Raw genomic sequence first — 26,922 nt, forward strand, 5'->3', positions numbered from 1 at the left:
CACAATTTTGTCTTCATTTCAAACTTGAAGCTTTTGAAATAGCCACCTGAGGAGTCACTTTATTTTTTGGTACCATCAATAAATAGATAAATAGCCAGAACCAGCCTATGATACGAAAAAGGCAACTGTTGCTGTTTTCCATTAGTGACATTGCGTTTTTGCCTCACATACAGATATCAGTATGATATGGGATAGGCTTGCATCAACTTACTTACTTTATTAAAAGAATGACCAGAAAACTGACTTTCAAAATCCAGTTTTGCTGCGCTGAAATTACATTGGATGTCTTTTATGTTTGAATGGACGAAACTCTCTAAGATCTACATGTACATGTATAAAGCTTCAGTCACAACCCGCCGTACGTGCTTCTGCGTGCTGTCTACGTGCAAAAATGTGAGCAAACGCAGGGCATCCGTGCGTGGTGAGTACCGCCTCCGTACGGAATCCTTCGGATTTGGGAGCACGCAGACACGCCGTAGAACTTTAAGTGCATCGATGTAAAACTTTTTCTGCGTGCGGTCTACGGATTCACCACCTGTGCGTGCGAGTACGGGCGACGCGCATGCCCCGTACGTACCGTACCACTTACCACTTGCGCAACGTACGATGCACGCAACCGCTCACGGCCAGACGTGGCATGCAGACCACACTCTTACACCTTGTGAAACCGTGCGAGTGACGTGTGTCGATGCCACTCCTTCCCCACGTTTTTAGAAAAAACGTAGCAGACGTAGCCTCACAAAAAACGTACGGACAAAAAGCATGTACGGCGGGTTGTGACCAAGGCTTAAGTGAGTGAGTCTGCACGGGTATGTCCATGTGGCCTGCAAAGTAGTTATCTTAACATGCAGAAGTACCAACGTGAAATACGTTAGCAGTAATGGTGATGACTTTAAGTGTCCATCAACTGGTGATGAAACACTTTCATGGAACGGCTTAAAGTTTGCGCTCTTCTCCATACCGATGGCTGAATCAACATGTTAAGAGGGCGTAATGGACTTTCTCTTAATGCAGGGCTCGAAATACTGGGTGCATGTGCACCTTAGTGCACCCAAAATTGGAGATATGCACCCAATTCTTTTCTGTGGGTACCACTGGTGCACCTAAATATTTTTGTAGGAATTTTTAACAATTAGAAAATTTAATGTATTACCGGACATTCTTGGTCTCTAAGTATCAGAAAATAAAATCTTTCCTGTAGTACTTGTTTAAGATTTTGAAGTTCTCATTTTAGATTCAAGCTCAGAAGAGGAGCAGTAAGACCTGCAATTAGGTTTTGTTTCATGTGATGCACCCAAAAAATTTTTTGTGCACCTAATTTTTTAGGTTGGTTGCACCAGTGTACCTATTCCCTAAAATGAATTTCGAGCCCTGCTTAGGCCACACCAATTTAATTTGTTGGTTCTCGGATTCGCCTCTTCGTTTTTTTCTGATTTGCAAAAAAAAGAAAAATTTGATTCTGGTCCTGAATCAACTGAAAAATGCTCATGTTTTGCCCCCAACAGTTGAGGAAAGTCCTTTTCTTCCTAGTTGTTACAGGTTTCCCATCTATCATTGCAGTGGTTTGATTAAAAGTTCAAAATTTATACTTTAAATTTTAATTAACCCAGCCTTTTTTGTTGACTTCATGGCTCATATTGTAGCATTTGGGGCTATAATAGGATGCCTAGACCTGTTTTTATTTTTATTTTTTTTCGCCCTGTCGCTTCATATTTTTTCTGAAAAAATCCGAGAACCAACAAATTAAATTGGTGTGGCCTAAGTACACATTAAAATAATATTGCAGTAAATGTCAATATATCAGACAGATTTTCTCTTCAGAATATTTATCGTTTTGCCACCCTGAAATTGCATTGGAATTTGCCTTTAAATATTGTCAGTTGAGTGGTAATATACGATCTTGATAGAATATCTATAATAAGTTCTAAAATTATTTCACATGCAGAAGCTTTGCACAATTATTTGCTATTGCTATTAGTTGCTAATGCCACCCTGAAATAGCATTGGATGCCTTTAAAAGTTGACAGTTGAGTGGTAATTTACGATCTTCATAGAATATCTATATTTTCTAAAATTATTTCACTTGTTGAAGCTTCACGCAATTATTTGCTTTTGACGTATGCAGCCCTCATGTTGGATAACCCAAACCGTTATCTGAGGTCCTCAATTCCGTATCGGTCGGCTCAAATTCCTGAGGTCGACAGTTTTCCATAACCTCTCAACCTGCCAGTAATAAACTATATGTAAGGAATTGCCCAACGGACCTGCGATTGTTTCCCTACGGATGCAAGCTTTATAAGGTCGGTCAGAACACGGAGAGGTTATTCCTTTGATGTGTCAGCCCGCATTCTTTTCTTAAAGGTGCATCATGTAACATTTTTTGCATCAAAACTTGAAACATTCTTTCAAATCTTAAAATCTGAAATCATTAGAAATTCTAAAATTCAAAAAAATCTTTGAGTTGAAAAAAATTGAAAAAAGTTATACATATATGTCACATTTCTTACATTCATGGTTGGCGCCACGAGTTGCACTCAGTATGATACATTATTTGTACCACCACAAACTACCAGTAAGAGAATATAGTGTAAACAAACATGGCTGACAACAGTGTTTCAAGACCACACCAACCAAGGTTAGCTGAAGTTTGGGAGCACTCTGACCAGATTTAAACCACTTTTTCCAGACGGATATTCAGTGTGACTGGGGTTTTGAGTAAGTTCACGTTTTAGCAGTCAGGTAGCTGAGTGTCCCATGGCTGTTACAAGGAAGAAAACCAAATAGGGCTCGAAATTCATATATGAGAATAGGTGCACTGGTGCAGCCAACCCCCAAAAATGGGGTGCACAAAAAATTTTTTGGGTGCACCATATATCAAGATAAAACAAGTAAAATATCAGCAAAAACTAATTTTGTTTCACTTCAAAGAAAAGTACTATAACAATGATTTTATGATATTAGTCTGACAATCAGATGTTGAGAATATGTTGTATACTACTATACATTTGACATCTTTACATACATACATAAACCTATGAAAATACTTGGGTGTACATGCAGGTGCACCCACAGAAAAAAATTAGGTGCACAGCTGCACATGCACATGCACATGCAGCTGCACATGCACATACACGCACCATGTCGAGCCCTGCCAAATGAGGGTAATTAATTGGCCTGTACAACATCTCATCTACTCCCCTAGCCCTGGCAGCTGCCCGGAACAACATGAAAGCTAATGAAGTCCAATGGGGGACGCCCGTACTGTACCACAATAGCCTGTCACAACCGTTTGAAGCTTGATGTTGTTTGCAATCCAATCTGGTATTTGATTGTAGACATCAGTGTTGCTATGGGATGCTATTAAAAGAATGACCTAAGAATTGACATTGACAATTGAAATTGCATTGGATGCCTTTAAAGTGCTCATGACACCAAAATATGACCTTATCTGATTGTAGTTGACATAACTAGTATTACATGGCTAACAGACACATTTACAATAAATATGCACGGTTCTCCTGTTACATTGAATTTTGAAATTTTAATGCCCTGTCTCCGAAAAGCCAGTCCTGGCAGACGAGTTGCATGTCTATGTTTTATTTTTGCATTTCTGTATTTTTTCCTGAGCTGACATCACAGGGTGACGTCATCTCAGGAGGCAGGCGATTGCGGAGCTTGCCAGAGCTTTTCCAAAAATGCATTTTTGGGTGCCCGTACACACGCAATTTCTCAGTCAACATCATAATTAATACAAACTTCAAGTGACTATATTGTATGATACCTTTGTACATAGTATGTACATGTATTTTACAGACTTTTTTTGGTGTCATTTGCTCTTTATTAAAAGCCTGTAGCATCTGTTTGAAGCCGTACAATGCAGCTCATAATCATAATTGAAACGAACTTCAAGTGACTATATTGTATGATACTTTTGTACGTAGTATATATTTTTCAGACTTTTTTTGGTGTCATTTGCTCTTTATTAAAAGCCTGTAGCATCTGTTTGAAGCCGTACGATGCAGCTCATTTGTATATATAGGATATAGAGACAAAGGCCAAAACTTCTCCCCAACTAATCAGGCGCGTAAGCCTCTAACGTACAGTTCATCAGGCTAAACCACGTCGCAATACACGACCCCAAATCCATCATTACAACCACTCCTACCCCTGTCTGACATATGAATTATCGCTCGTGATATTTTAGAGTTCGATCTGCCCATCCATTTACTCAGAACACCTACGGCGGCGGGATATAGATCCTCTGAGGCTCCCGCGGTCGAACGAAAGCCGTTAAGAAGCCTGAAAATTGTTCGGGTCGATTATTCCGCGCGATTAAAAGAGAGAGCCCTCTGGGTCAAAGAGCTTAAGAGCCCTCATAGCGGTTTTACCGAAGTGAGTCCTTTTTGGCTGCAACATTCGTGGTGGAGATTATCTTTCCAGGGATGTCTCAATTATGTTCTTCCTAAACTGTATTTCGAATTGTGTCTTATCTTAGCAACAAGATAGCAAGGCTAGTCCGGGCATATTGCTGACATTGGCGTAAGATGATTTAATATCCTAAGACAATGCAGTTTTTAGGGCTTTTGGATTTAAAAGTATGTGTAAGTTGAGACAACACTATCTCAATGTATATATCGGCATTTGTGGAGCAAAAAAGCAGAAAATTGTGACGGAAAACTGTATCTGGTAGGACCGTGGGATGATGACCCAGGAATTAAAAAGTATGAAATACTGTCAGTGAATAGATTCAGATATGCTAATGTGAGGCAGTATGTGTCAATATCATAGAAATATTGCCATATGCCAGAATATTCAGATATTCAGAATTCAGATCTCTCTCTCTGTTCGGTTTATCATCTGTTGTTCCCTGTCTTCCGAGGGTTAGATATTCAGAATATCCCTTTTGCCGCCCTGAAATTGCATTCAATGCATCTTATCAAGACAGTAAGGCCTCAGTGAGTCCAGGCATATGCATGGATGACATCGGCATAAGACGGTTTTATACCCTCAGATACAATACAATCCGCTAGGCTTGTGTTTGAGGTCGTTGTAGGGCACACATGGCAATATATCAACACACCCACGCAGAGGAAAGGTGGGTGGTCTGGTCATACATCGCTTCCTAACAGGTCAAACTCAATAAAACAAGATCTACATCATATAACTACTGTAAAAGAAAGGACAGTGTTGTTAGTGTGGAAAGTGTTCAGCACCAAGGACAGAGACAGTGTTGTTAGTGTGGAAAGTGTTCAGCACCAAGGACAGGCACAGTGTTGTTAGTGTGGAAAGTGTTCAGCACCAGGGACAGTGTTGTTAGAGTGGTAAGTGTTCAGCACCAAGGACAGGGACAGTGTTGTTAGTGTGGAAAGTGTTCAGCACCAAGGACAGGGACAGTGTTGTTAGTGTGGAAAGTATTCAGCACCAAGGACAGGGACAGTGTTGTTAGTGTGGATTCAAGACTGTTATGTGTTTAATCTTCAACCTTTGTTCAACATTGTTAGTTGAATGAAAAAAAGAGAGAATGAATGAATGAATGATACACAAGAATGCATGAAAAATTAACCTTTATTGACATATCTTGAAATCAATAATATGCTTCCAGTTGGTTTGAACTTACTGTAACAGAAAAAAGACTGTCATTTGTTCAATCTTCAAACCTTGTTCAACCTTGTTAGTTGAATGAAGAAAAAACGAGAGAATGAATGATATACATGAATGAATGAAAAATTTAACTTTACTGACGTGTCTTGACGTGTGCTTAAAATTTTATGCTTCCAGTTAGTTTGAACTTATGAAAGTATAAACAAACGAAAAAAGAAATAAAATACTGTAACAGTTCTTCAGTAACTGTTTCAATTGCTTTATAAATTTATCCTTTACTTTCTACAATATCTTGTTATTCAAAGTTCCTCGGTGGCTTGGCAATCTAATTCATTTTCAAGACGGTTCAATCAAATAAACCAGGTTAGTGTATCCATGTTGATTTCAGTCAGATGTATGATGTATCTAGGTGCATCTAAATTGCTTCTAACCTCTTTTGGGTCGTAGAATTACCCACCAAAGCTATTAGATAGCGATGTCTCTATTAGATTACAAACTCGGAACGTATGTTGTAATTCTTATGACCATAGATTACATTTAGTATGTCATTGTACCAACGCAAAACAGATAAAGAAAAATTGCTGTCTAATCTGCATAATAATGGATAATAATTATATCTATTACATTATACAAGTTGCGTAACGGTTGTGCAAGCATTAGAAGTTATACCACGACCAAAGCCAATATGAATCACTGCAAAGTAGTTATATATTTTAGTTACGATAAAGGCTATAACACTAATAAATTCCCGGCATATGAATCAATACAAAATTACTTACATTTTAGTTACGATAAAGGCTGTAAGATTCATAAATTCCCGTATAAATCACAGCATAATTAATGTAATATTTTAGCTAGATTAAAATCTATAAAAACTAATCATTGCCCAAAAGGAAATGTATGATATATGCCTATAACGAGTTATTCTAAATTGGACACGATGTTTCATGGTCTTCAGGCACTCATAAATTCTGCGCGCAATAAATTATCGCGGCAATAAAGCGTTACCGTTGGTCGTGATATACAACGAGAGCCGGTAATAACAGTTCATTTCCACCATATGGTGCACACACCATTGTATAAATCATGGGGTACCAACATTTATTACACACACACACACCCACATGTACACTAAGTCTTTCCAGCCTTTCATCTCACAAACGCTAACAGGACCATATGGTACAATTTCTCTCTTTAAAAGACCATGAGGCCACACCAATTTAATTTCTTGGTTAACGGATTTTTCTAGAAAAATAATGAAGCGGGCGGGCAAAAAAATAAAAAAATAAAAACAGGCCTAGGCATCCTATTATGGCCCTAAATGGTACGATAGGAGCCATGAAGTCAACACACCAGACTGGTTCAAAATTTTAACATTGTATTTTGAACTTTTAATGATACCACTGCATTGAAAGATGGAATTATAACTGTAACAACTAGGATGAAAAGGACTGTTTTCAACTGTTCAGGGCAAAATATGAGCATTTTGCAGTTGATTCTGATTTTTTATTTTTATTTGCAAATCAGTAAAAAATGAAGCGGGCGAATTCGTTAACCAAGAAATTAAATTGGTGTGGCCTGAAGGAAAAGAAATATTTCAAAAATGTCAAAGCAGCAAATATTGCGTAGATGCTCAAAGCAGACTCTGTGGTATAATTGCAATATATCTCTTTAAACGACAATGAAAAAGGAAATTAAATGAAAAATTATGGATAGAAAATGCAAGAGAAGCAACTGTAGCTTTGTTGTGCTTGTCTAAAACAGACGTTCTTGTTAATTCTTCACTTAGTCGAAAATCAATTTCTATCTGTAATTCACCCTTTACCTAAATACAAAGTGACAAAGCCATTAGATAGTGTGGTGTGGTAGTCCCATATTGTGCCCTGCAACCATTGTTAAACTACCAACCATCTTTCTTTCATTAGCTTTTATGATCATCAGAATATATGATTTTTAATAACATTCCAAGATGCAGTCCGGATTTACTAAAATATCAAAAAGGAAATTCTTTACAGCCAGGAACTGTTATGTTTCAGACACTGATTTATTCTTTCATAACTAAAGTAAAATTCCGTTGATTTCAATTGGAGACAGCTGTGAAACTTGATAGGTGTGGCTATGACGTAATGCTGACGTGCTGTGACATCACCACTGACGTACGTTGCCTTCCTGCCAGAATTTTAATGCCCTCCCGAGCGTCAGTGATTTTGAAAAGCGGCGAGTAGGCTTTATACAAATGTAGATGATGGCATAGATTTGATCCCATACCAGATACCAGCATACGCTTTCTGTCTATCATTAATGTGGAAGAAAATGGACATCAGAGGATTTGCGTCAAAATGATGCGCTTCGGGGAGTTTAACAAAACATGTCTAGTGGATAAAAGGCATTGCATTTATGACTATTATAGGGATTGAGAGCGGCATGCATTTAGGGTATTCGCTTATTAGGGATTTTTGCTGAAGGAATATTAGGGATTTTTGCGAAGCAATTTAAAAAAGCAGTACAAGTAGGTTTCTAGGAATAAAATATAGTCAGGATATTATTTCTTGGAAGGACAGGAGTGACTTGATCTACATGTAGGCTTCTTACTACACTGGACTTAAAAGTTTGCTTTGGACATCAAACTAAAACACGTGAGTGGACAAGCCTAGAGAATTCTTTTAGGAATCCTATACAGGCATCCTATCCAATGCTCAAAAATCCATGTGAATAAAATAAAAAATACAGGCATCCTTGCTCTGTATATTATATACATGTATGTTAATACGATTTTCTATTTCATACAGTAATGACATTTTCAAAAATATAATAATTTACTTTTGTAAAAACTGGCATGTATACAAGATCAGTAGATGTAAAAACTGGCATGTATACAACTTACAAGATGAGTAACACATGTGTCACCACAACTAAAACATGCAAGAGAAGAAAAAAAAAGAGAAAAGACAATGTTCATGTTATTTTGACATGACAGGTAAATGTTGACCAAATTTTTTTGCCAAATCATGTATGGCTTTGCATGCTCATTTTCATTGCCAAGCTGCATTATGATGAAGCAATTAATATTATCATTATGCAAATCACTAATTCATTGGATCAAAAAAATGTACAAAGCATGTACATGTGCAAGTCCTATTTGCTAAAAATTAGAATGCAGGCAAACGTAACATGCAGTGTAATTCCACAGACGTTCCTTTTAATTTCACGTGTTGATGCTCTCTGATCACGCCTGAAACGTTACGTATTGGGTTTCTGGTCGAGTAAGTCGCACTTAGACGGAAAATACTTTGGCACCCACTTACAACTTCATTCCAGACACTTTTACTTCTTTAAAATCGGGTTTCCCCGAAAGTGTACTTCTCAAGAGACGGCCAAATGTTCGGTTGGCCTTTTACTGTCTTAGCTAAGGTTGCAAGTTTAAACTTTGCAAATGTCATCCTACAAACAGTTCACAACACTACATTAGTCCTGGGATGGTCTTTTCCCAAGTCTCTCTAAATATAGCAGGGCTTTAGTGATGGCTGTACTTTCATGTTGCAATTTCCTTATTCATAAACTTTAAGCCTCCCTGAAGAAAAGGCTGGAGGAGACTGGTACTGGAATGAGGATGGAGAAATGTAAAGGTGAAGGTGAACTGAAAGCCTACTGTAACAAAAAACATTCATAATTGTGTAATTGTGTATTAAAGACAAACAAAGCAAATTTCAGGGGGTAATACAAAGATATTTTGGATGAGGCAATCTGTCTGATATTGACATTAAAGCCCTGGTCACAACCCGCCGTACGTGCTTCTGCGTGCTGTCTATGTGCAAAAACGTGGGCAAACGTAGGGGATCCGTGCGTGGTGAGTACCGCCTCCGTACGGATTTGGGAGCACGCAGACACGCCGTAGAACTTTAAGTGCATGTAAAACTTTTTCTGCGTGCAGTCTGCGGATTCACCACCCGTGCGTGCTAGTATGGGCGACGTGTGTGTCCCGTACGGAAGAAGTACGTGTGAGTACAGCCTCCTTACCGTAAAGTTGCAATCGCACAGAGATCGTACGTTGTAAGCACGTACAACTCGATCACTCTACTTTTACCATTTGCTTTAAACATTTAGATTCCTTCTTGACACCACTGATATGACATCCATGATGCATATCACATTATGAAATACTGTTGATTGGTTGATAATGAATCCTTGTACCTCGGCTTCCCTGGGAAATTAACCAATTTGAATTCTATTTCCGAAGCGACCTTCTTGCATCCCATGCTGATGATAAGATAAAAGAATTTCATGAATTTATGACATCAAAACTCACCCCATACTTTCCTATCACAGTATCAGATGCATACATACATATCATACATGTCCAATACTTTATATTGGACTTGAGTCTGATTCAAGCAATAAGATAGCTACCATTGACATAATTCAGTCATGGTAGATAATTTTTAAGCATGCATATATAGTTTTCCACAGCGGTTGTCCTTTGTTATAACATTTTCAGCACCAGGGACAGATGCCATTATCACTCAGCTGAACAGTTGAACCTTCAAGACTGTATTACTATTGTTCAGTGCATGCTTTTCCTCAGCCTTTGGTCTTTGTTACTATAACAGTTTCAGCACCATGGACTAGGTTTTCATATGGATCTGAAACGCTTTCAAATTGGTAGTTCTTTTTCTGCCTTCCTCAAGCACATACACTTACACAATCTAAACCATTTATTAAGTACAGTGAACTGTTCTCTTGCTAACTTAGCACGGACCAAATCCCCTGGCATATATCTGTCTATTTTCCCAATTTCTACTCCTTCTAGCCACTTCCCAAAGCCTGGCAGAGGCTACAAAACTCCCACAGTTGCAAAATTTCCACCGGGCAGCCAGGTTAAGCTGGCCGGGGGAAAACACAACTACAGCTCCGAAGAGAGCCCGCCCCAACCACGATAGACTAGACACCAGTCTACCCTTGCGGTGGCCAAGACATCTCTTCATTGATTGGCTGAACTCAATTAACCGCCAGGACTTCCCGAGATTGGCGAGTTATTCACGATCGGAGAAAGCCGCAGTGATAGAACGTCTCTCACACCAGTTCTCCTGTCCAGCCTGTATCGACCTGTCTGACTTGATGGAAAGAATCAATTTGTACTGTCAACTGAAGTAGAATGGACCTGTTAGACACTTCTATTTTGTGCCTAACCAAGCATCTTTGCCGGAAGGGGGGGGGGTGGTATACCTAGTCATCAGTCCAAACTCTTCCTTGTGAGAACCACGAAATTCTTACAAAACACAGAATAAGCATTGTGAATGTGCAATTGCAAATAAATTGTATGCCACTGTGTATTGTATTGTAATTTTTAATTATGTTAATGTTAATATGTCCGTAAATAATTTCATCAGGTTGGTAAACGACTGAATACCAAAGTTTTTTTTTATCACTAGCCGACTTATTTTTCACTGGCCGACGTTTTGATGACCTGATGATCTTCATCAGGGCAAATCTGGTTTACTGTGCACTGACACTAGATATTACTTGGTGCATAGTGCACTAAGGGTGTTACATAGGTCATAGTGCACTTAAACTAGAACTACATTAAACTTAAACTTAAACTAGCTTAAGTGCACTATGCACCAAGTAATATCTAGTGTCAGTGCACAGTAAACCAGTCAGATTTGCCCTGATGAAGATGACAGATGGTCATCGAAACGTTGGCTAGTGAAAAATAAATGGTTGTGATAAAAAGAACTTTGCTATATGTTAATATGCTTTTAATCTACGTATCTGTAAAATTTCAACGTAATTCAGTTGTGTCTGAAGAGATTTTGCACATCTGCAAAGTTGATTTTAAATAAAGATTTGATTAGAAATATTCGTTGGACTGCTCCTAATGCTTAAAGAGAAATAACATTAAAGCAAACTTTATGCTTTTTAGAAACAGATTAGACAATACTTGAAATACTAGAAATAGATGAGCACAATGAACAATGCAAATATTTTAATTGACAATCATGTCTGTAATTCCGCCACGATGTTCATATCAATTTTTTTGTATTATTATTATTATGTTTTATTATGTATTCACCATACTTTCTATGCAATGTACAGTATAAATTTTAAGACGTAATGAAAGTATAGATTGGGACATTATGGCAAATAGATCTAAAATCTATGCAACATTTTTACATCAGTTCTTGAAAAAGGTATGTTGAAAGAAATAGATACATTATATAGCAATAAATATGACAAAATCTGGTTGGAATGTGATATACACTGTAGTTTCTTTCCTATGATAGCCTCAAAACTTCATCAAAAATTAAATTTCTAGTCCATCAAAGCTAAAGAATGAACTGACACCACTAATAGCTACATGGTTAGCATCTAATTGACTTCAATCAATAAAATCAATAGTACCCTTTTCTATCTAATTTTCTTTTGGAGCAACAATACATTTATGATGTGAAGTTGATGCATTTTACATTTAGCTCTCAGACTATTGCTTTCAAGTCCTGTCTGCTTTTGTGCAAATACAGGCAGCTGGCCGACACATTTTACTGGCACTTATTGTATGTGTACAGTGTACATTTCTCCTTTGTTAAGTCCCTCTAAGTGCATATTCTCCACCGTGAGTGTGTGTGTTCTTAAGGGTGTATTATACTTAGATTTACAGTTAATATTCAATGGAAGACCCCATTAAATATTTATCGTCCCGGTTTCCCATAACACACACGTTATTCTTCGTTGTTGAACAGATGTATCTAAAAATTAGGTCATAGGTTAGATGTATTTGTGCTTTATTGAAGTGACACAAAATAAATTCATTCAAGTAGCACAGATCTTTTCAGGTTGAAATACAATGACTTGAATTTTTACATTCTTACATTTTTCTTTAATAATGAATCCTGTTTCAGTCAAAAGATTTGCGATTTTGAATCTCAAATGTCTTTTTATCAGTGATATGATGTAGTGCCAGATATTCATGACTTTTGAGGTTTGCAAATGTTGACCATAGTAATAGACACAACTCTAGAAAATTAATATGATTATACAAAAGGATAGCAACTCTGTAGATAATTTCATCAGGTTGATGAATGATTGAATATTAAAGTTGCATGTACTTTAATTCACCGTAAAATTGACCACTTGTTAACAAGAACCAATGTTTCAATGACCGTCTGTCATCTTCGTCCTATTAGAAACTTATAAAATATAATCTTTTATATAATATAAAAGATAAAAGAAAATAGCCTTGATGAAGATGACAGACGGTTATCAAAACGTTAACTCCCATAAACAAGTGGTTGTGAATTAAGAACTTTGATATTTAACGCTAGCAACCGTAGTCAAAGCACAAAAATGATCGCCACACACATCAATATAAATATTATGTAAATTCATTTTCTTGCGCTGAAATAAACAACATGTGATGCTGAATAAGAATATCGCGCATTCTTATTTAGCAAGACGTCAAGAAAATTGAGCAGGAAAGTGAAAAAGCGACGTCTTCATGCACTCTGAATTCTCCAACGTAACGTGTAATCACCGAGGCAGAGCGCCGTGCACTCGGACGGCCCACTTAAGTGCGGTAAATACGCCTCCAAGGACTGCACTTGCATACGTGTCCGCTAAATACACTATCTACCTGCAGTGCCATTACGGCAAAAGACTACTCTTCAAGTAGAGGGTTTTAGCTTATTTTTGGTGTGCTTTTAGGCTTTTTTATCTGGCTTTTTTAAGCAAAAAAAAAAAACAAACATTGCAAACAAGAAGGCCAAAAAAAAAAAAGCCCCAAAAGATGCCAAAAATTACTCTCCAAGCAGAGGTTTGGGGTATTTATGGCATGCTTTTAGGCTTTTTTTATCAAGGTTTCTTTTTTTGCACTGGAATTTTTTTCACCCAACCCAGTGCAAAAAAGAAACCCCAATAAAAAAAAAAGCCTAAAAACACGCCAAAAATACCCCCAAACCTATGCTTGGAGAGTAGGCAAAAATAAGCTAAAACCCAAACCTCTGCTTGGAGAGTAGAATAAAGGGCTGTCTTCAGAAAAGGGCATTCTAAAATGACTTACTGGCACGCAGATACATCGTAGAACGACAGCAAACGCACGGCACGGTTTTGATTCATAACATATGCCCGTGTCGCTACTCGCAGATTGCTCATGTACAATATCACTGTTTATGATACATATTACACAGCATAACCTATTATGATACATGTTCTAGCTCAACCCAGAGCAATTTTTCAGCCTTTTCGATCAATATACACGTCGGTGAGGGTTCATTTTAAACTGTCGCCTTGTCCTTAATACATTAACTCCACGCAACGACCACTGATGTGAAGAAAAGACGTGATGCTGATGCAAAAACACAATTAATTTGTAAATACGAAATGAAAAGCAGCTTGCGGTAAAATTATGAGGATGTCACCCAAGGATGCATCCTCCGTTGCTGAATTTTGCGCTATCATAATTTTTTGAAGAGCACAACATGGATGTCTTATTTGAAATCGTAGCCAGTATAGCTGTTGACGGACTAGAGATGCGACAGCTACAGGTGAATAATAAAATAACGCCCACCTACCTTCCAGCTCCGTCCCCCACGACTCCTTCAACGCCTTCTGCTGCGGTCCTGCTGGCCTGGAGGATGCTAATGCACGCACCGCATGCAAATGTAAAGCTGTAAAATGGCTTAGAGGGTATCGGATATTTATTGCGTTGTTTTTTATGGTTATAAATGGCAGTGTGGGTAATTGAGTGTGTAATATTATGATTTGTATCCTTTGCACTAGGCGAGGCACGTTGTCCAACTGTGTTGGAAGACGGAAACAGCCAGAAGTGTTATTCTTGGCCATCATTTCAACTTTGACCTTTATTTTGACCTGTGCTCAGATTTCTGACCCCATATTATCATAATTTGATAAGCAACTTTGCCTCTGGTGGTATTTGTTTTTAAATTTCCAGTGACATAGCCTTTAAAAATATTCTGTTGTACCGTATATTAAAAACTAAAGTCTTTACTGCAATGCCACTAGCCAGCAGTCAAATTTGACTTAAATTTGACTCAAATTTGACATTTGTGAAATCATCCGTTAGCTTTACGTTATCCGTTGCTTCCTGAAATTATTTTCTCATTTGCAGTAAAATTCTACCTTCGATGCCAAACGTGCGTATTGATGGTTTATTGTCCCATTGTAAAGCTGCAATGTTGTAGCTGTGGATCACTTCGCGTGAGATGGCAAGACAGTTCGGGGTAAAACCGCCAAATGTCGCTGCTGCGCGGTCACATTTCTCCCACATGCAAATGAGCGCCACGCCCACAGACCGGTGGTTCCCCTCCACTGCGAATAATAATTTGAGGCTCGCCATGTTGATGTTTTGATGTTCCCAGACGGACGGCAGCCATGATGTGACGACCTACATAGCACAGAGAGCAACAAGTGCGCCCAGGTTTGACGGTATAAAAATCGATCTTCTAGCCCGCAACAGTTCCCACGCACAGGCTCAGCACTCAGGTTAACGGTCCTGAAAATGTGTGGTTCGATCTGTGATTTTTATTGCCCTATGCAGCTCTGGTGTGATATAATCGTTGCCATTGAATTAAGTACTCCCAGGGCGTCTGTCTGGGTACCCGGTGTTGTTATTGTTGGTCTTGCTCCATTTCCGACACGTCAGTTGATTGTGCTTTACGTTTAATATCAACAATGGTATCTTGTTACCGACTTTTACCGCAATATAATTTATCATTGTGGGGTCTTTTGAATAAAATAAAATGGCAGGCAAAATGGACCGTTACATCCATCCACTGGGGGGGGGGTGATAATAGCCATAGGTCAATAGCTTGGACATCGGTGTTAAATATAAAGCTGCTATAGCGACTACGTCTAGCGAGAAAAATAGACTCTAAACAAGGACAACAACAACAACAAATTGATCATAAAATGGGATCTAGAGAATCCTGATTCATAAGTAACGTTAACGATAATGAATTTTATTTGTTTTTTCTCAATACCATAAACAAACAAACAAACAAAAACAAAAAGTCGTAATGGTTTATAAAACTTACAACTTTTATATCTATATCTTCAATAGCAAGTGTATTGGATTTTATAGTCATTCAATCTATTTTATTTATTTAAGGATGATATTCTAGTAATACTGCATGATTAGTGGAAGTTTACGATCATTTTCCTACACAAAGATATTGGAAAAACTGTCAGCATTGATTTTTTTTTATGTGTGACCTACATTAGATGATGAATGTGGCCCAGAAGCATTTTTTTAAAGCACTATAAACAATGGTTTGAGGTTTAGTAATGAAAAACATTAAGCCTTGTAAGTCTGTCCTGGGGATATATGGGTCGTTTGTGTTATCCTAGCTATGAGAAAAATAAAATAAAGGTCAAATAAAGGACAATTCTTTTTCATACCATCATTTCTTTCTGTACATGTACATACTGGTATAGATTGTTGAATAATTTTTTGAAGTGTAGCAGCAAATCTGTAATTTAAGACAAGGATGACAGTTGTTGTCCTATCTAAATTAAATATGATCTTCAAAACTTCAAGTTACTATCCTCCTGTAGTGTGTTGTGCAGCATGCCTTCTCATGTACTAAGAAATACATAAGAAGAGTTTCTAATGTTGAATTTTGTAGCAGCAACTCTAAGGCCCGATTTAGACTAGAAACGGTATACCGTTTCAAAACGGTACGAAACGTTTCGCCACAGAAAACGGTTCGTCTTTAGACACAGGGGCGGAAGTGTTTCGGGCCGCCCGTGGCGCAGGATGTTTCTGACCCACAGTGACCTATGATGACCTCCCCGAACCACTTCTACGGTTTGCCTCATTGGCCTTACGATACTTGTGTTTCAGGGCCTTGAACTTCGCCCGAACCTGCTTTGGGGTGCATAAATACCCCTCAGCCGCCAGCCCATCCACAAGCATCTGTATGCCCTCCCTATTACGCGAGGTCTCCAAGCGGGATTGTATAGTTTGATTGGCCCACAAGATGATCAAGAAGCGGGTCTCATCTTGGGTCCAGACCCTCCCCTGCCCTTCTGCCATCCCTCCAGACGTAAAGGATAACAAAAATTCGAGAAATACACGATATAAAATGGTGAAAATGGACACAATCAAATATGGCGCGAATCTACCAGATAATGGACGTGCGCGGGCTTATTAGCATGTGATTAGCATATGACATGTGACCTGGTTTACCGTTTCAAGAAACCCTTTGTCTTTAGACCTAGCAAAAAGCGTTTCGGGCCCCCCGCTGAAGGGTTCTGAAACGGTCGAAAACCACGATGGAGGTGGTTTTCGGAAACGGTCCGCGAAAACCCATAACAAACCGTTTTTTCCTCTTTAGACCGGGAACGGTTAACCGTTCCGAAACGTTTCCCTGGCCAAAACCCCTTAAGCGTTTCTAGTCTAAATCGGGCCTAACTAAAAACACGGATTCATTCAGGCACTATCCCATTTAATGTGATTCTTAAAGGCATCCCACTTTCTTCCTATACTGTATTGTGCAGCATGTTTTTTCAATTGTTATAAATTTAAGAGTTTACAATTATGTTGAATTTTGTAGCGGCAACTCTAATCAAAGACAGATATTCAATCAGTTGTTATGTAATCCCATATAATATGGTTCTTCAAGACTTCCTACTATCCTTCTGTAGTGTATTGTGCAGCATGTTTTCTCAGAAATGCACTATGAGTTGACAATGTTGAACCTTTACACACAGATAGACCATGGCTGACTTCAGACCAGACGAGAATCTGACCAATGGTGTGGATGTCCAGTGGGTCAGCAAGCCATGGGTCAGGAACCTGCTCAGAGGTAAGTTAGGTCAAAGGTCACAGAAAAGGGCAATTCTTAGAAAAGGATAAGTAACATATTTGCTCCACACACGCATTTGTCGCAAGGGTCTGTGCAGCTGCCATTCGGTGCCACAAGGTGATCTCAATACGAGTTTCCCCAACCGAAGTTAGTACCCATTCACACCTGGGTGGAGTGAGGAAATTTCCACTTTCTGTCGGCGCACAGATGGTACTGTAGCCACTCCCCCTCTAATTAATCCCATTCCCCCATCCCGTCTCCCTTCCCCCGGTCATTCGTGCTTCCACACCTAGCTTGTGTGGCATTCGTGTCGGTGCGCACTACCCTATACCTTGTTGTGTTATCTGTGCATAGACAGAAAGTGGGGTTCTCTTCGGAACTTGTGAAGAAGAGAATTCGTGTAAAGTGCCTTTCCCAAGGGCATAACGTCGGGGCGCATGTCCAGACATGTCCTGGGTACGACTCGGGATCGAACCCGGGTCTCCCTGTTTTATAGTCGAACACTCTACCACTACTCCACCCGACACCACACTAGATCAGTTGTGAATAGGGCCTGTCCTTGGTGCTGAACATAATGTTTTACCTAAGTCTCTATCCAGTGTATTTCTGTCCTTGCTATCTCCCAGGCTTTTTATACAATGAGTAAGTGTTTCTCACCTGCTTATATTTTGATGCTCAGAGCTTCCTATCACGACTGGAGTACTGCTTCTTGCCACTATATATATAGCCATTATGTAGGTGATGCTTTGCAGCAAGAATTCAATCCCAAATCCGTATATCTTTGATTTCTTCTTATTTTTTGTGAAACTTCAATGACAGAGTGTATTTCTGTCATTGCTGTCCCCCAGGCTGTGCCTTGCTGAGTGTGGTGTCTGTCAGCATGAACACACCCGCGACCTTCCAGCAGCTGTCCCAGCTGTGCTTCCTGACCTTCGTGCTGGACATTGTGCTGACCTTGCTGTACACCACCGAGATGATGGGCAAGATGCACTTCAGGGGCGTGCTCAAGGTGGGGGGGGGGGCAGCATCATGTCTTACTGTTGTATAGACAATGGACTCTTGAGCTACTCTAATCCTTCAGTCAAAAATGACTGTATCTGTATTGATACAACCAGTATAACTGCCCTTTGGCATACCACATTAGCTTTAACTGTCTTACTGTTATGTTACTGAGACCTGAACAAGTGTATACCACATTTTTCCTGGGAAATTCCCCTAGCTCTTTTTGACATGTACAATGCATAGTTAATCCTGTCCTAAAGAATTCCAGTAAATGTACACTTACATGTATAAGTCGGATGAGCAACAACGGAAGAAAAGTATGTCTTTTAAAATCTTTGTTCCTCCTCAGGGTGATAACCCATACCTGAAGGACCACTGGTGCCTGTTTGATGCCACCATGGTGCTGTGTCTCTGGGTGTCTGTGGTACTCCAGGTTAGAAGTCTAGAGTTGTTTTTGTCGTTTAGGCCATGTTGATTTGATTATAGGGATGACATCTGCGCGCGCATGAATTTTCGGCCGTTTCCAAAAAAAAAAAGTTTTCAACCATACTGTAAATCGCACAAAACAGTTGCAAAATGAGCAAAAATATACCGTAAGTTACAAAAAAATAAGTACAAACTATACGAATGTCGTAGAATGCCAAAATCAAACGAAAAAAGACGAAATTGTAAAGAAATGAACTTGAAAACTAGATTATTCGCCAAACCATATACTGTCCCATTTGTTCAACCCTCATGACCACGTTGATTTCATAATGAAAACAACTTTTTTTTTTGCAAAACTTTTTTTTTATTCGCACGCGCGCATCAGTTTTGGGGCTCCCGGAGGATGTCATCCATATAATCAAATCAACATGGCCTTATTGTTAAGTACATGATTGAGTATTTTCTATGGACTCTCATATGTGTGCAAGACACATTAATAATCAGTTTGAGGACATACAAACTTTAAGGTTATTTGTACTGATCACTGCCCATGTATATTTGAAAAGACATGAACACGGTCAAGTATACTGGCACACCTACATGTACTCTATCTCATATACAACACACACAGACACACACAGACACACACACACACACACACACACACACACTCACTCACTCTCTCTCTCACACACACGCACGCACACACACACACACACAAAATAAATTGCAATGTACACAGAAAATTGAGTCTTTTTGTTTTGTTTGTGTTGAGTAATTGAACAGTAAACAAACAACGTACCACATCCACAGGTGTTTGAACTGTCGGGTTATGTGGAGGAGTTCACCCCCCTCAGTATCCTGCGAGCTCCCAGACCTCTCATCATGATCAGAACCTTCCGCATCTACCTCAAGTTCCAACTGCCCAGAGCCAGGATAACCACCATCGTCAAGTAGGTTCAAAAACTTTTCCTTTTCATTCCTCCGTTTCTATAGCTCTTGATACAATGTACACCCAACTTTGCTGGTGATACATACTTTTCAATGTAGAGAGAGTCTGTCTTCTACAAGCTCAATCAGCTAGCTACCATTGTCAAGTAAGTCCAAAAACTCCTTCCGTGCCATTCCTCTGTTAACTTTCTTTTCTTAGTACATCCAAATTCTTCAGAGGTGTTTCAAACTTTTTGATGTAGAGAGGGTCTGTCTTTTACAAGCCATCTCAACACTTAATGCTGTCAACTAAACTAAGTTTCCCTAGCCTACTTTAAAAATAAGTTGTGAAGTTTAAGCTTAGTCACACAAAAAGGGAACTCACTGTAAATTTTTGGTCAATCTCGTAAAACTTTGTCAACTAAGCCTAAATTTCACGGCTATGGATTCTACCAACATAGATGAGATTTTATTCAAATACTTTGAAAATTGTATAAAAAATTTCTTACTATTTTGTGGTTTCTAGTTGTTTGAAGTAATGCAAGATTCATAGTAAAGTATTTCTATTTTACATACCTCTTAGACATCATTTTCAAGACTAAAATTAGTATATTGAGACATTGAGACATATATTGTCTGCAAGATCTGATCAGATTTGATTGTGATCCCCCATCTGTAGGAAATCCAGCGGTCAGATTTGGAGTGTGAGCATCTTCCTGCTGTTCTTCCTGTCGCTGTACGGCATCCTGGGAGTTCAGCTGTTTGGGGAGCTGAAGTATCACTGTGTGACCAACGGGACAAAACCAGGGTAAGTCAGCACGTCGGCAGAACGTACTGCACCTGCGCGAAATCCGTAATATATTGTGCATAGCACTTCGGCAGAACGTCTCATATAAGGTCGTGTTAGCACATATAAGATCAACATTCCGTCTGTAGCTTCCAAATGTTGTGACGGAAAACATATCGTCTGCAACAGGCAAAATTCTGGTGCAAAATTGACCAAAAATCCAACGAAAACCGTGAAAAATCGGGGTTCTGCGCAGGCGCAGTACGTTCTGCCGAAGTGCTGGGTAAGTCAGGCATAGCCTATTTCAAACAATTTCAATCAACAATTTCATCATTAGTGTTCAGAACTGGCCTTTATAATCAAACAAGAAATTCAGAACTTTTTTATATCTTCCAATTGCTCTTATGCTCTGCGGACACATGCACTGAAAGTCTATTAATCATCAATTCATATAAGGCCACACCAATTTAATTTTTTGGTTAACGGATTCGCCCGCTTCATTTTTTTCTGATTTGCAAATAAAAATAAAAATTCAGAATCAACTTGAAAATGCCCATATTTTGCCCTGAACAGTTGAAAACAGTCCTTTTCATCCTAACTGTTACAGTTATTCCATTTTTCAATGCAATTGTATCATTAAAAGTTCAAAATTCATTGTTTAAATTTTGAACCAGCCTGGTGTGTTGACTTCATGGCTCCTATCGTACCATTTTGGGCCATAACAGGATGCCTAGGCGGATTTTTTTTTTCGCCCGCCCGCTCCATTATTTTCAATCATTAAAATCCGTTAACCAAGAAATTAAATTGGTGTGGCCTAACAAGAAATTTAATTTTTGAACCTGTTTAATTTAGCTATGTAGTGCATGGTTTTAGCATAAGATTACTAGAAGTACCCTCAAGGGATTACAAATTTTAACACATTAAATGTTGTTTTCAGCACTGTGACCCTGGAGTCGCTGGCTGTTCCAGACACCTACTGCTCCCCCCACCCCGGCAGCGGCTACTCCTGTCCTGAGGGGATGGAGTGTGTGGACATACAGCTCAAACGCTCACAGAGAGGCTACAGCGGGTTTGACGAGTTCGGTGAGTGACATTAGCCTGGGTTCTATCCTGGATAGTTTACGTCCGCTCCCACAGTCGTTGGTGGTAGCGACTGTGGGAGCGGACGTAAACTAACCAGGATGGAACCCACGCTAGAGTGACATATCTAGTATTGTTTGTTTTGCATAACTTGGCGTAACACACCAGTTTTGTACATGTAAGTACAAGCTGTGTAAGACCGGACTGTAAGGTTTGAACCACTCAAACCGGGAAGGACCACTCTTTTCGATAAGTGCGGTGGGTTCTTTAACATGCATGGGGTGTAGCTCTCCCCAAACACAGGACCTCCATTTAACGTTCAAGATTGGTGACATTGGTAGGGTTCAAACCCAGGACATCTTGGTCCTTAAATGAACTTGCTACCGTTTACGTCACATGACCTCACATGTTGTTAAAATGCCAATATTTCAGTTTTGTTTGCTCAAGCTGTAATTTGTCTTGTGCAAGTTTAAGCCTTTGTTTATGTATATGTATTGAATTGATTTTAATGACCTGACCTTATCTTATGTATCTTATGTAGCTTATTGTCCTGTTTCCAGAGTTAGCCCTCTAGTCTTGTAACTAGTTGGGCAATCCCCGCTGTCTTTTGTACAGCTGAACCAATAAATAAATAAATAAAACCTTGTTTTGCAGGCTCCAGTGTGTTCACAGTGTACAACGCTGCGTCCCAGGAAGGTTGGGTGTTCACCATGTACAAAACCATCGACAGTTTCCCTGAGTGGAGATCTGTCTACTTCTTCTCCATGATCTTCTTCCTGGCTTGGCTTGTGAAGGTACGACTTTCTGTGGAACATTCTCAATGTTGATGTCTTACTGTTAGGACATGTTATTCAGTGTGTTTGCTAGGTGCACAGTATACTGTACAGATCTCAATATAATTTCCCATCTGCACATGTACAAATTGCAATCAAAAGTGGTGCAAAGGTGATTAAAGGTGATCCATTCCATTTATTACAATGCCGTGCAAAAGCTGTGAAATTCTTGTTTAAGTCAAGTTTTTTAGCCCTGAAGTTGTTTTCCTTCAAGTTACTGCTTCTGTCTATTTTTCTAATCAAAAAGTGCACCTCATAGGATGCACAACTGATAGATAGTGTGTTCAGCACCAAGGACAGGTCTCACATGCAATGATTAATAGATGATTTATGTATCTTATCAGTGCAAAACCTATACAAAAGAGAGTATTTTTTCTCATGTGTTTTTCCCCTTTCAGAATGTTTTCATAGCTGTGATAGTGGAGACATTTGCAGACATCAGAGTCCAGTTTAAGGAGATGTGGCAGTTCAGGGGCAGTCCTACCACATCAGCTGGCACTAAGGTACAAGGCTGTGGAGAAATAGCACGATTATTTAAATGAGAATCTATATAGAAAGAAGCCCTAAAAAGGAGAGCAGTGTTAGTTTCTGTTAGTTACCTCATAACCTTTCTCTTTTTCATTGAACATATGCACAGATGTACAACCATTGCTCTCCAGAGTTAGTTAAAGATTCCTGTTTATTTTGCCCCCCTTAGATTGTCCAAGAACACGGAACAGGCTGGCAGTTGGTGGCTATGAATACCAGATGCCCAAGAGGACTAGCACCACAGGTAAAAAACATTATTATTTCATACTTAATTTTCCCTTATTTCACATCTATCCACTTTATAATCATATGTATGTAAGTTATAAGTACATTTATATGAAAAAAATATTTATTTTGGAATCAGTACATGCATACATTTTATTGTGTAATGTCAACAAAGAGTTATCTCCATTTCTGAATCATTTTGTTTGTTTGTTTGTTTATTCACAGGTCTGTCAGTACATCCTGCAGTCGTCAGTGTTCCACGTGGTGATGTTGTTGTTTGTGCTGGCCAATGCTGTTGTCACGGCGACCATACAGTTTGACGTAAATCGCAACACCAAGGAGTATGAGAACTACCGCAAACTGGTCTATGCTATAGAGGTACTGGCTTACTTACTGTAATTCTTATTACCTTCGCCAAGAAGGTTAATATGTTTTCAGTAGCGTTTGTCCGTCTGTTTGTTTGTCCGTCTGTCCGTCTGTGAACAGCATAACTCAAGAAGATTAATATGCATTGTCATGAGACTTAGTAGGTGGGTAGGTCTTTATGAGAGCTAGAAATGATTAGATTTTGGGCCCCCTGGCCGCTTTCCTATGTACTGCAGCAGAACTTCCGGTTTTGATATCTCGTGATCTGAACATGCTAGGGTGACGAATTTTGGACGACAGATAGCTCTTGGGCTAGGGAAGAAGTGACATGAGTTTGAGTTCCCTAGTGGCTTGTTTTTTTCATTTTTAAATTTGCAGAAGTAAAACATTAGTTATAATTTTTTTGCTTTGTTTCCTCTTCTTATCAATAAGAAGGTTATAATACATAGTAAGGTCAAAGACCTGAACCACACAGCTGTCACCATGGTAACTGGTGCTGTAGTAGACACCCTGTGGTGTTGGGGTACATTATGTAGCAAGGCAGAGTTGGAGGGGCTGGCCACCATGTACTATATATGAAATTCAATGTGTTTGAGAAAGAATTAACAATAATGCAGTAGTTTGTTAGCACAGACCATGTAGATGTAAATATTATGCATTTGCTTTGTAATTTTTACCTTTCTAGAGTTCTTCAGATTGACCAAGAACTGAATGAAACTGACAATGCTGATTAAAAAAGTAATTCTCCCAACTTCTGCAGGTGGCGTTTACAGTGTTGTTTGACCTTGAGGTGGTGTTTAAAGTGTGGTGCCTTGGTCTCCAAGGTTACTGGAAACGGTCGCTGCACAAGTTTGAGCTGATCCTGGCCATAGGAACGACCCTACACATCCTGCCTGTGTTCTACTGCTCACAACTCACCTACTTCCAGGTTAGAATCTATAGGGACTCCCTACACATCCTGCCTGTGTTCTACTGTTCACAACTCACATATTTTCAAGTTAGAATCTATAGGGACACCCTACATGTCCCTACACATCCTGCCTGTGTTTTACAGCTCAAAACCTACCTATTTTCAGGTCAGAGGTGAGTGAAATACATTTGTACATCCATAGAAACTTGCATAGGCAAAATAGTATATTCAGCACCAAGGACAGGCCCTATTCATAACTTATCTGTTGTGTTTTTTGGTTAATTATTTTTCTCTCAAATGCAAAATTCATAGAAACTTTTGTAGGTAAAAATAGTATCTTTAGCACCAAGGACAGGTCCTATTTATAACAAATTTTTAGTGTTTTTTTCTCCCAAATGAAAAACACATAAAAAACTTGAGCTACAGCCAAAAGATATTCTGTTCAGCACTAAGGATAGGTCCTATCTGTAAACTGTAGTTGTTTCCACTCGATTTTTCTATCGTATGCAAACCTGAAAACTAAGTCATATTGTTTCTGACTTCTTTACTAACAGGTACTACGTGTGGTGCGGCTTATTAAAGCTTCTCCCAGTTTGGAGGACTTCTGCTATAAGGTATAGTACTGTGTATGAAAACATTTGTTTCCATTGGGATAAAACTGCACTTGCAGTGTGTGACATACACTACTGTACTGCAGAATTGTTTTAATCACAAACTTAGAATGCTGCAAAACTGCCTTTTTCTTGAATTTAAAGGAGCCGCTCAATGTTTTTTTCCTCTAGATATTTGGTCCAGGGAAGAAGTTAGGCAGCCTGGTGCTGTTCACCATGAGTCTGCTGGTGGTGGCCTCAGCTGTCAGTCTGCAGCTCTTCTGTTTCATACCATCACTCAAGGCCTTCACCACATTCCCAGCTGTGAGTTTAGAGCTTCTGTACTCTTCTGATACTACTAGTATTATGTATGGATATATAATCTTAAGTCTATTTGCAAGATCATGCCCAAAGGCTAATTGCCTGTACGGTGTCAAAGAGACATATGACTACAATAATATAATGTGTTTACTTTTGCGAACATAACTCCATCAGATTGGTAGGGTTTAGAAAATACTGAATGTACAGTACAGAGCTGCTTAGAGCCCATTATCAAACTTGACCTTCCTCTTTATTGACTCTACCCACCTACTAAATTTTATGGCCATCCATCCACACATAGTCCCATATATACCCCTTCTTCAGACTGTAGAGGCAGTGGGTCTTCGATCCATGGTATTGGAGACTAGCTATAGAGCCCAACCCTCTCTTCTACCACCTTTTACCTTTCACAACTAATATCAGGTGCCCATTTACACCAGGATTGGATGAGTTCCATTAGGTAAAGTGCCTTTCCTAAGGATGTAACATCTGGCCCAGTATAGCCAGGAATCGAACCCATGACCAGAGACTTTACCTCCTGAGAGTTAACTATTGAAATAGTACATGTAGTATTGTTAGAATGGACAACGCATCTTTGTTTTGTTTCCCCATGTAGGCCCTGATGTCCATGTTCCAGATCCTTACACAGGAGGGGTGGGTGGAGGTGATGGATCATACCATGTGGGCTGTAGGGGAGACATATGCCCCACTGGTGGCTGTCTACTTCATTCTGTACCACATGTTTACTGCAGTGGTGAGCAGAAATTTCACCTCTGTTCTTACTTTTGTACTTTCTTTGGTTATATGCTATACTGTTGTATGATTCAGATAACATAGAATTAACTACAATGGTGTATATACAATTGCATATTGAAACTAAAAAAGTAACATTTGCAAAGGAAATGCATATTAATATTTACCTTAAGTTTGCATATGGTCTGCTCTTTTAACTCTTACTCGAACACATTCACATATATGGTGATAGGAGCCTAAATCCCACTTACTATAAAATTGCAACATTATGTAACCCAACACCAGTTACCATGGTGAGAGACAGTCTGGTTCAGTCAGGTCAGAGGTCACTGTTTGGAGAAGAAGAAAAGGAAACGTAGCAAAAACAATGTTTTCCTTCAATACTTCGGTAAACATAAATATCAATACACTGCTAACTGAACAAACTTATGATATTACTATGACTTTGATTATGTATTTTTGATGGTGATGACATTCATTTTTTTTCCTGGTTGTGTTTCAGATTGTGGTGAGTTTGTTTGTGGCAGTTATTCTGGACAACCTGGAGTTGGATGAAGATCTGAAGAAACTCAAACAGGTGGGGTTTAAGAATACAGCATGCTGATTGGTTGGAAGTGGACCAGAACACCATATCCTTATAAGACTTTAAATAAACAGTGTAACTGCCCTTGGTCTGAATGAATCACATTCAAAGTATGACTTGAATTCAACTGTTGTATTGTTGGGCTAAAAGATGATAGTTTGAAAATTA

The 26,922-nt window shown here is 39.1% G+C and overlaps 1 protein-coding gene across 1 annotated transcript in view; it reads left to right on the top strand.

Annotated features, from left to right (window-relative positions):
• Positions 1–14,937: 14,937 nt before the first annotated feature.
• Positions 14,938–26,922, top strand: part of LOC109467324 (sodium leak channel non-selective protein-like) — a 37,520-nt gene continuing 25,535 nt past the window's right edge. The window contains exons 1-16 of the mRNA XM_019765269.1: positions 14,938–15,039; positions 17,326–17,420; positions 18,269–18,429; positions 18,772–18,855; positions 19,662–19,801; positions 20,458–20,586; positions 21,503–21,648; positions 22,300–22,439; positions 22,877–22,981; positions 23,176–23,250; positions 23,457–23,609; positions 24,358–24,525; positions 25,062–25,121; positions 25,290–25,421; positions 26,035–26,172; positions 26,674–26,748. Coding sequence (XP_019620828.1) covers positions 17,333–17,420; positions 18,269–18,429; positions 18,772–18,855; positions 19,662–19,801; positions 20,458–20,586; positions 21,503–21,648; positions 22,300–22,439; positions 22,877–22,981; positions 23,176–23,250; positions 23,457–23,609; positions 24,358–24,525; positions 25,062–25,121; positions 25,290–25,421; positions 26,035–26,172; positions 26,674–26,748 — 1,794 coding nt within the window. The 5' untranslated portion in view covers positions 14,938–15,039; positions 17,326–17,332. The remainder of the gene's footprint in view (positions 15,040–17,325; positions 17,421–18,268; positions 18,430–18,771; positions 18,856–19,661; positions 19,802–20,457; positions 20,587–21,502; positions 21,649–22,299; positions 22,440–22,876; positions 22,982–23,175; positions 23,251–23,456; positions 23,610–24,357; positions 24,526–25,061; positions 25,122–25,289; positions 25,422–26,034; positions 26,173–26,673; positions 26,749–26,922) is intronic.

The sequence above is a fragment of the Branchiostoma belcheri genome, unplaced genomic scaffold (genome assembly GCF_001625305.1).
Source record: "Branchiostoma belcheri isolate BF01 breed outbred unplaced genomic scaffold, Haploidv18h27 scaffold18, whole genome shotgun sequence".
NCBI lineage: Eukaryota > Metazoa > Chordata > Leptocardii > Amphioxiformes > Branchiostomatidae > Branchiostoma > Branchiostoma belcheri.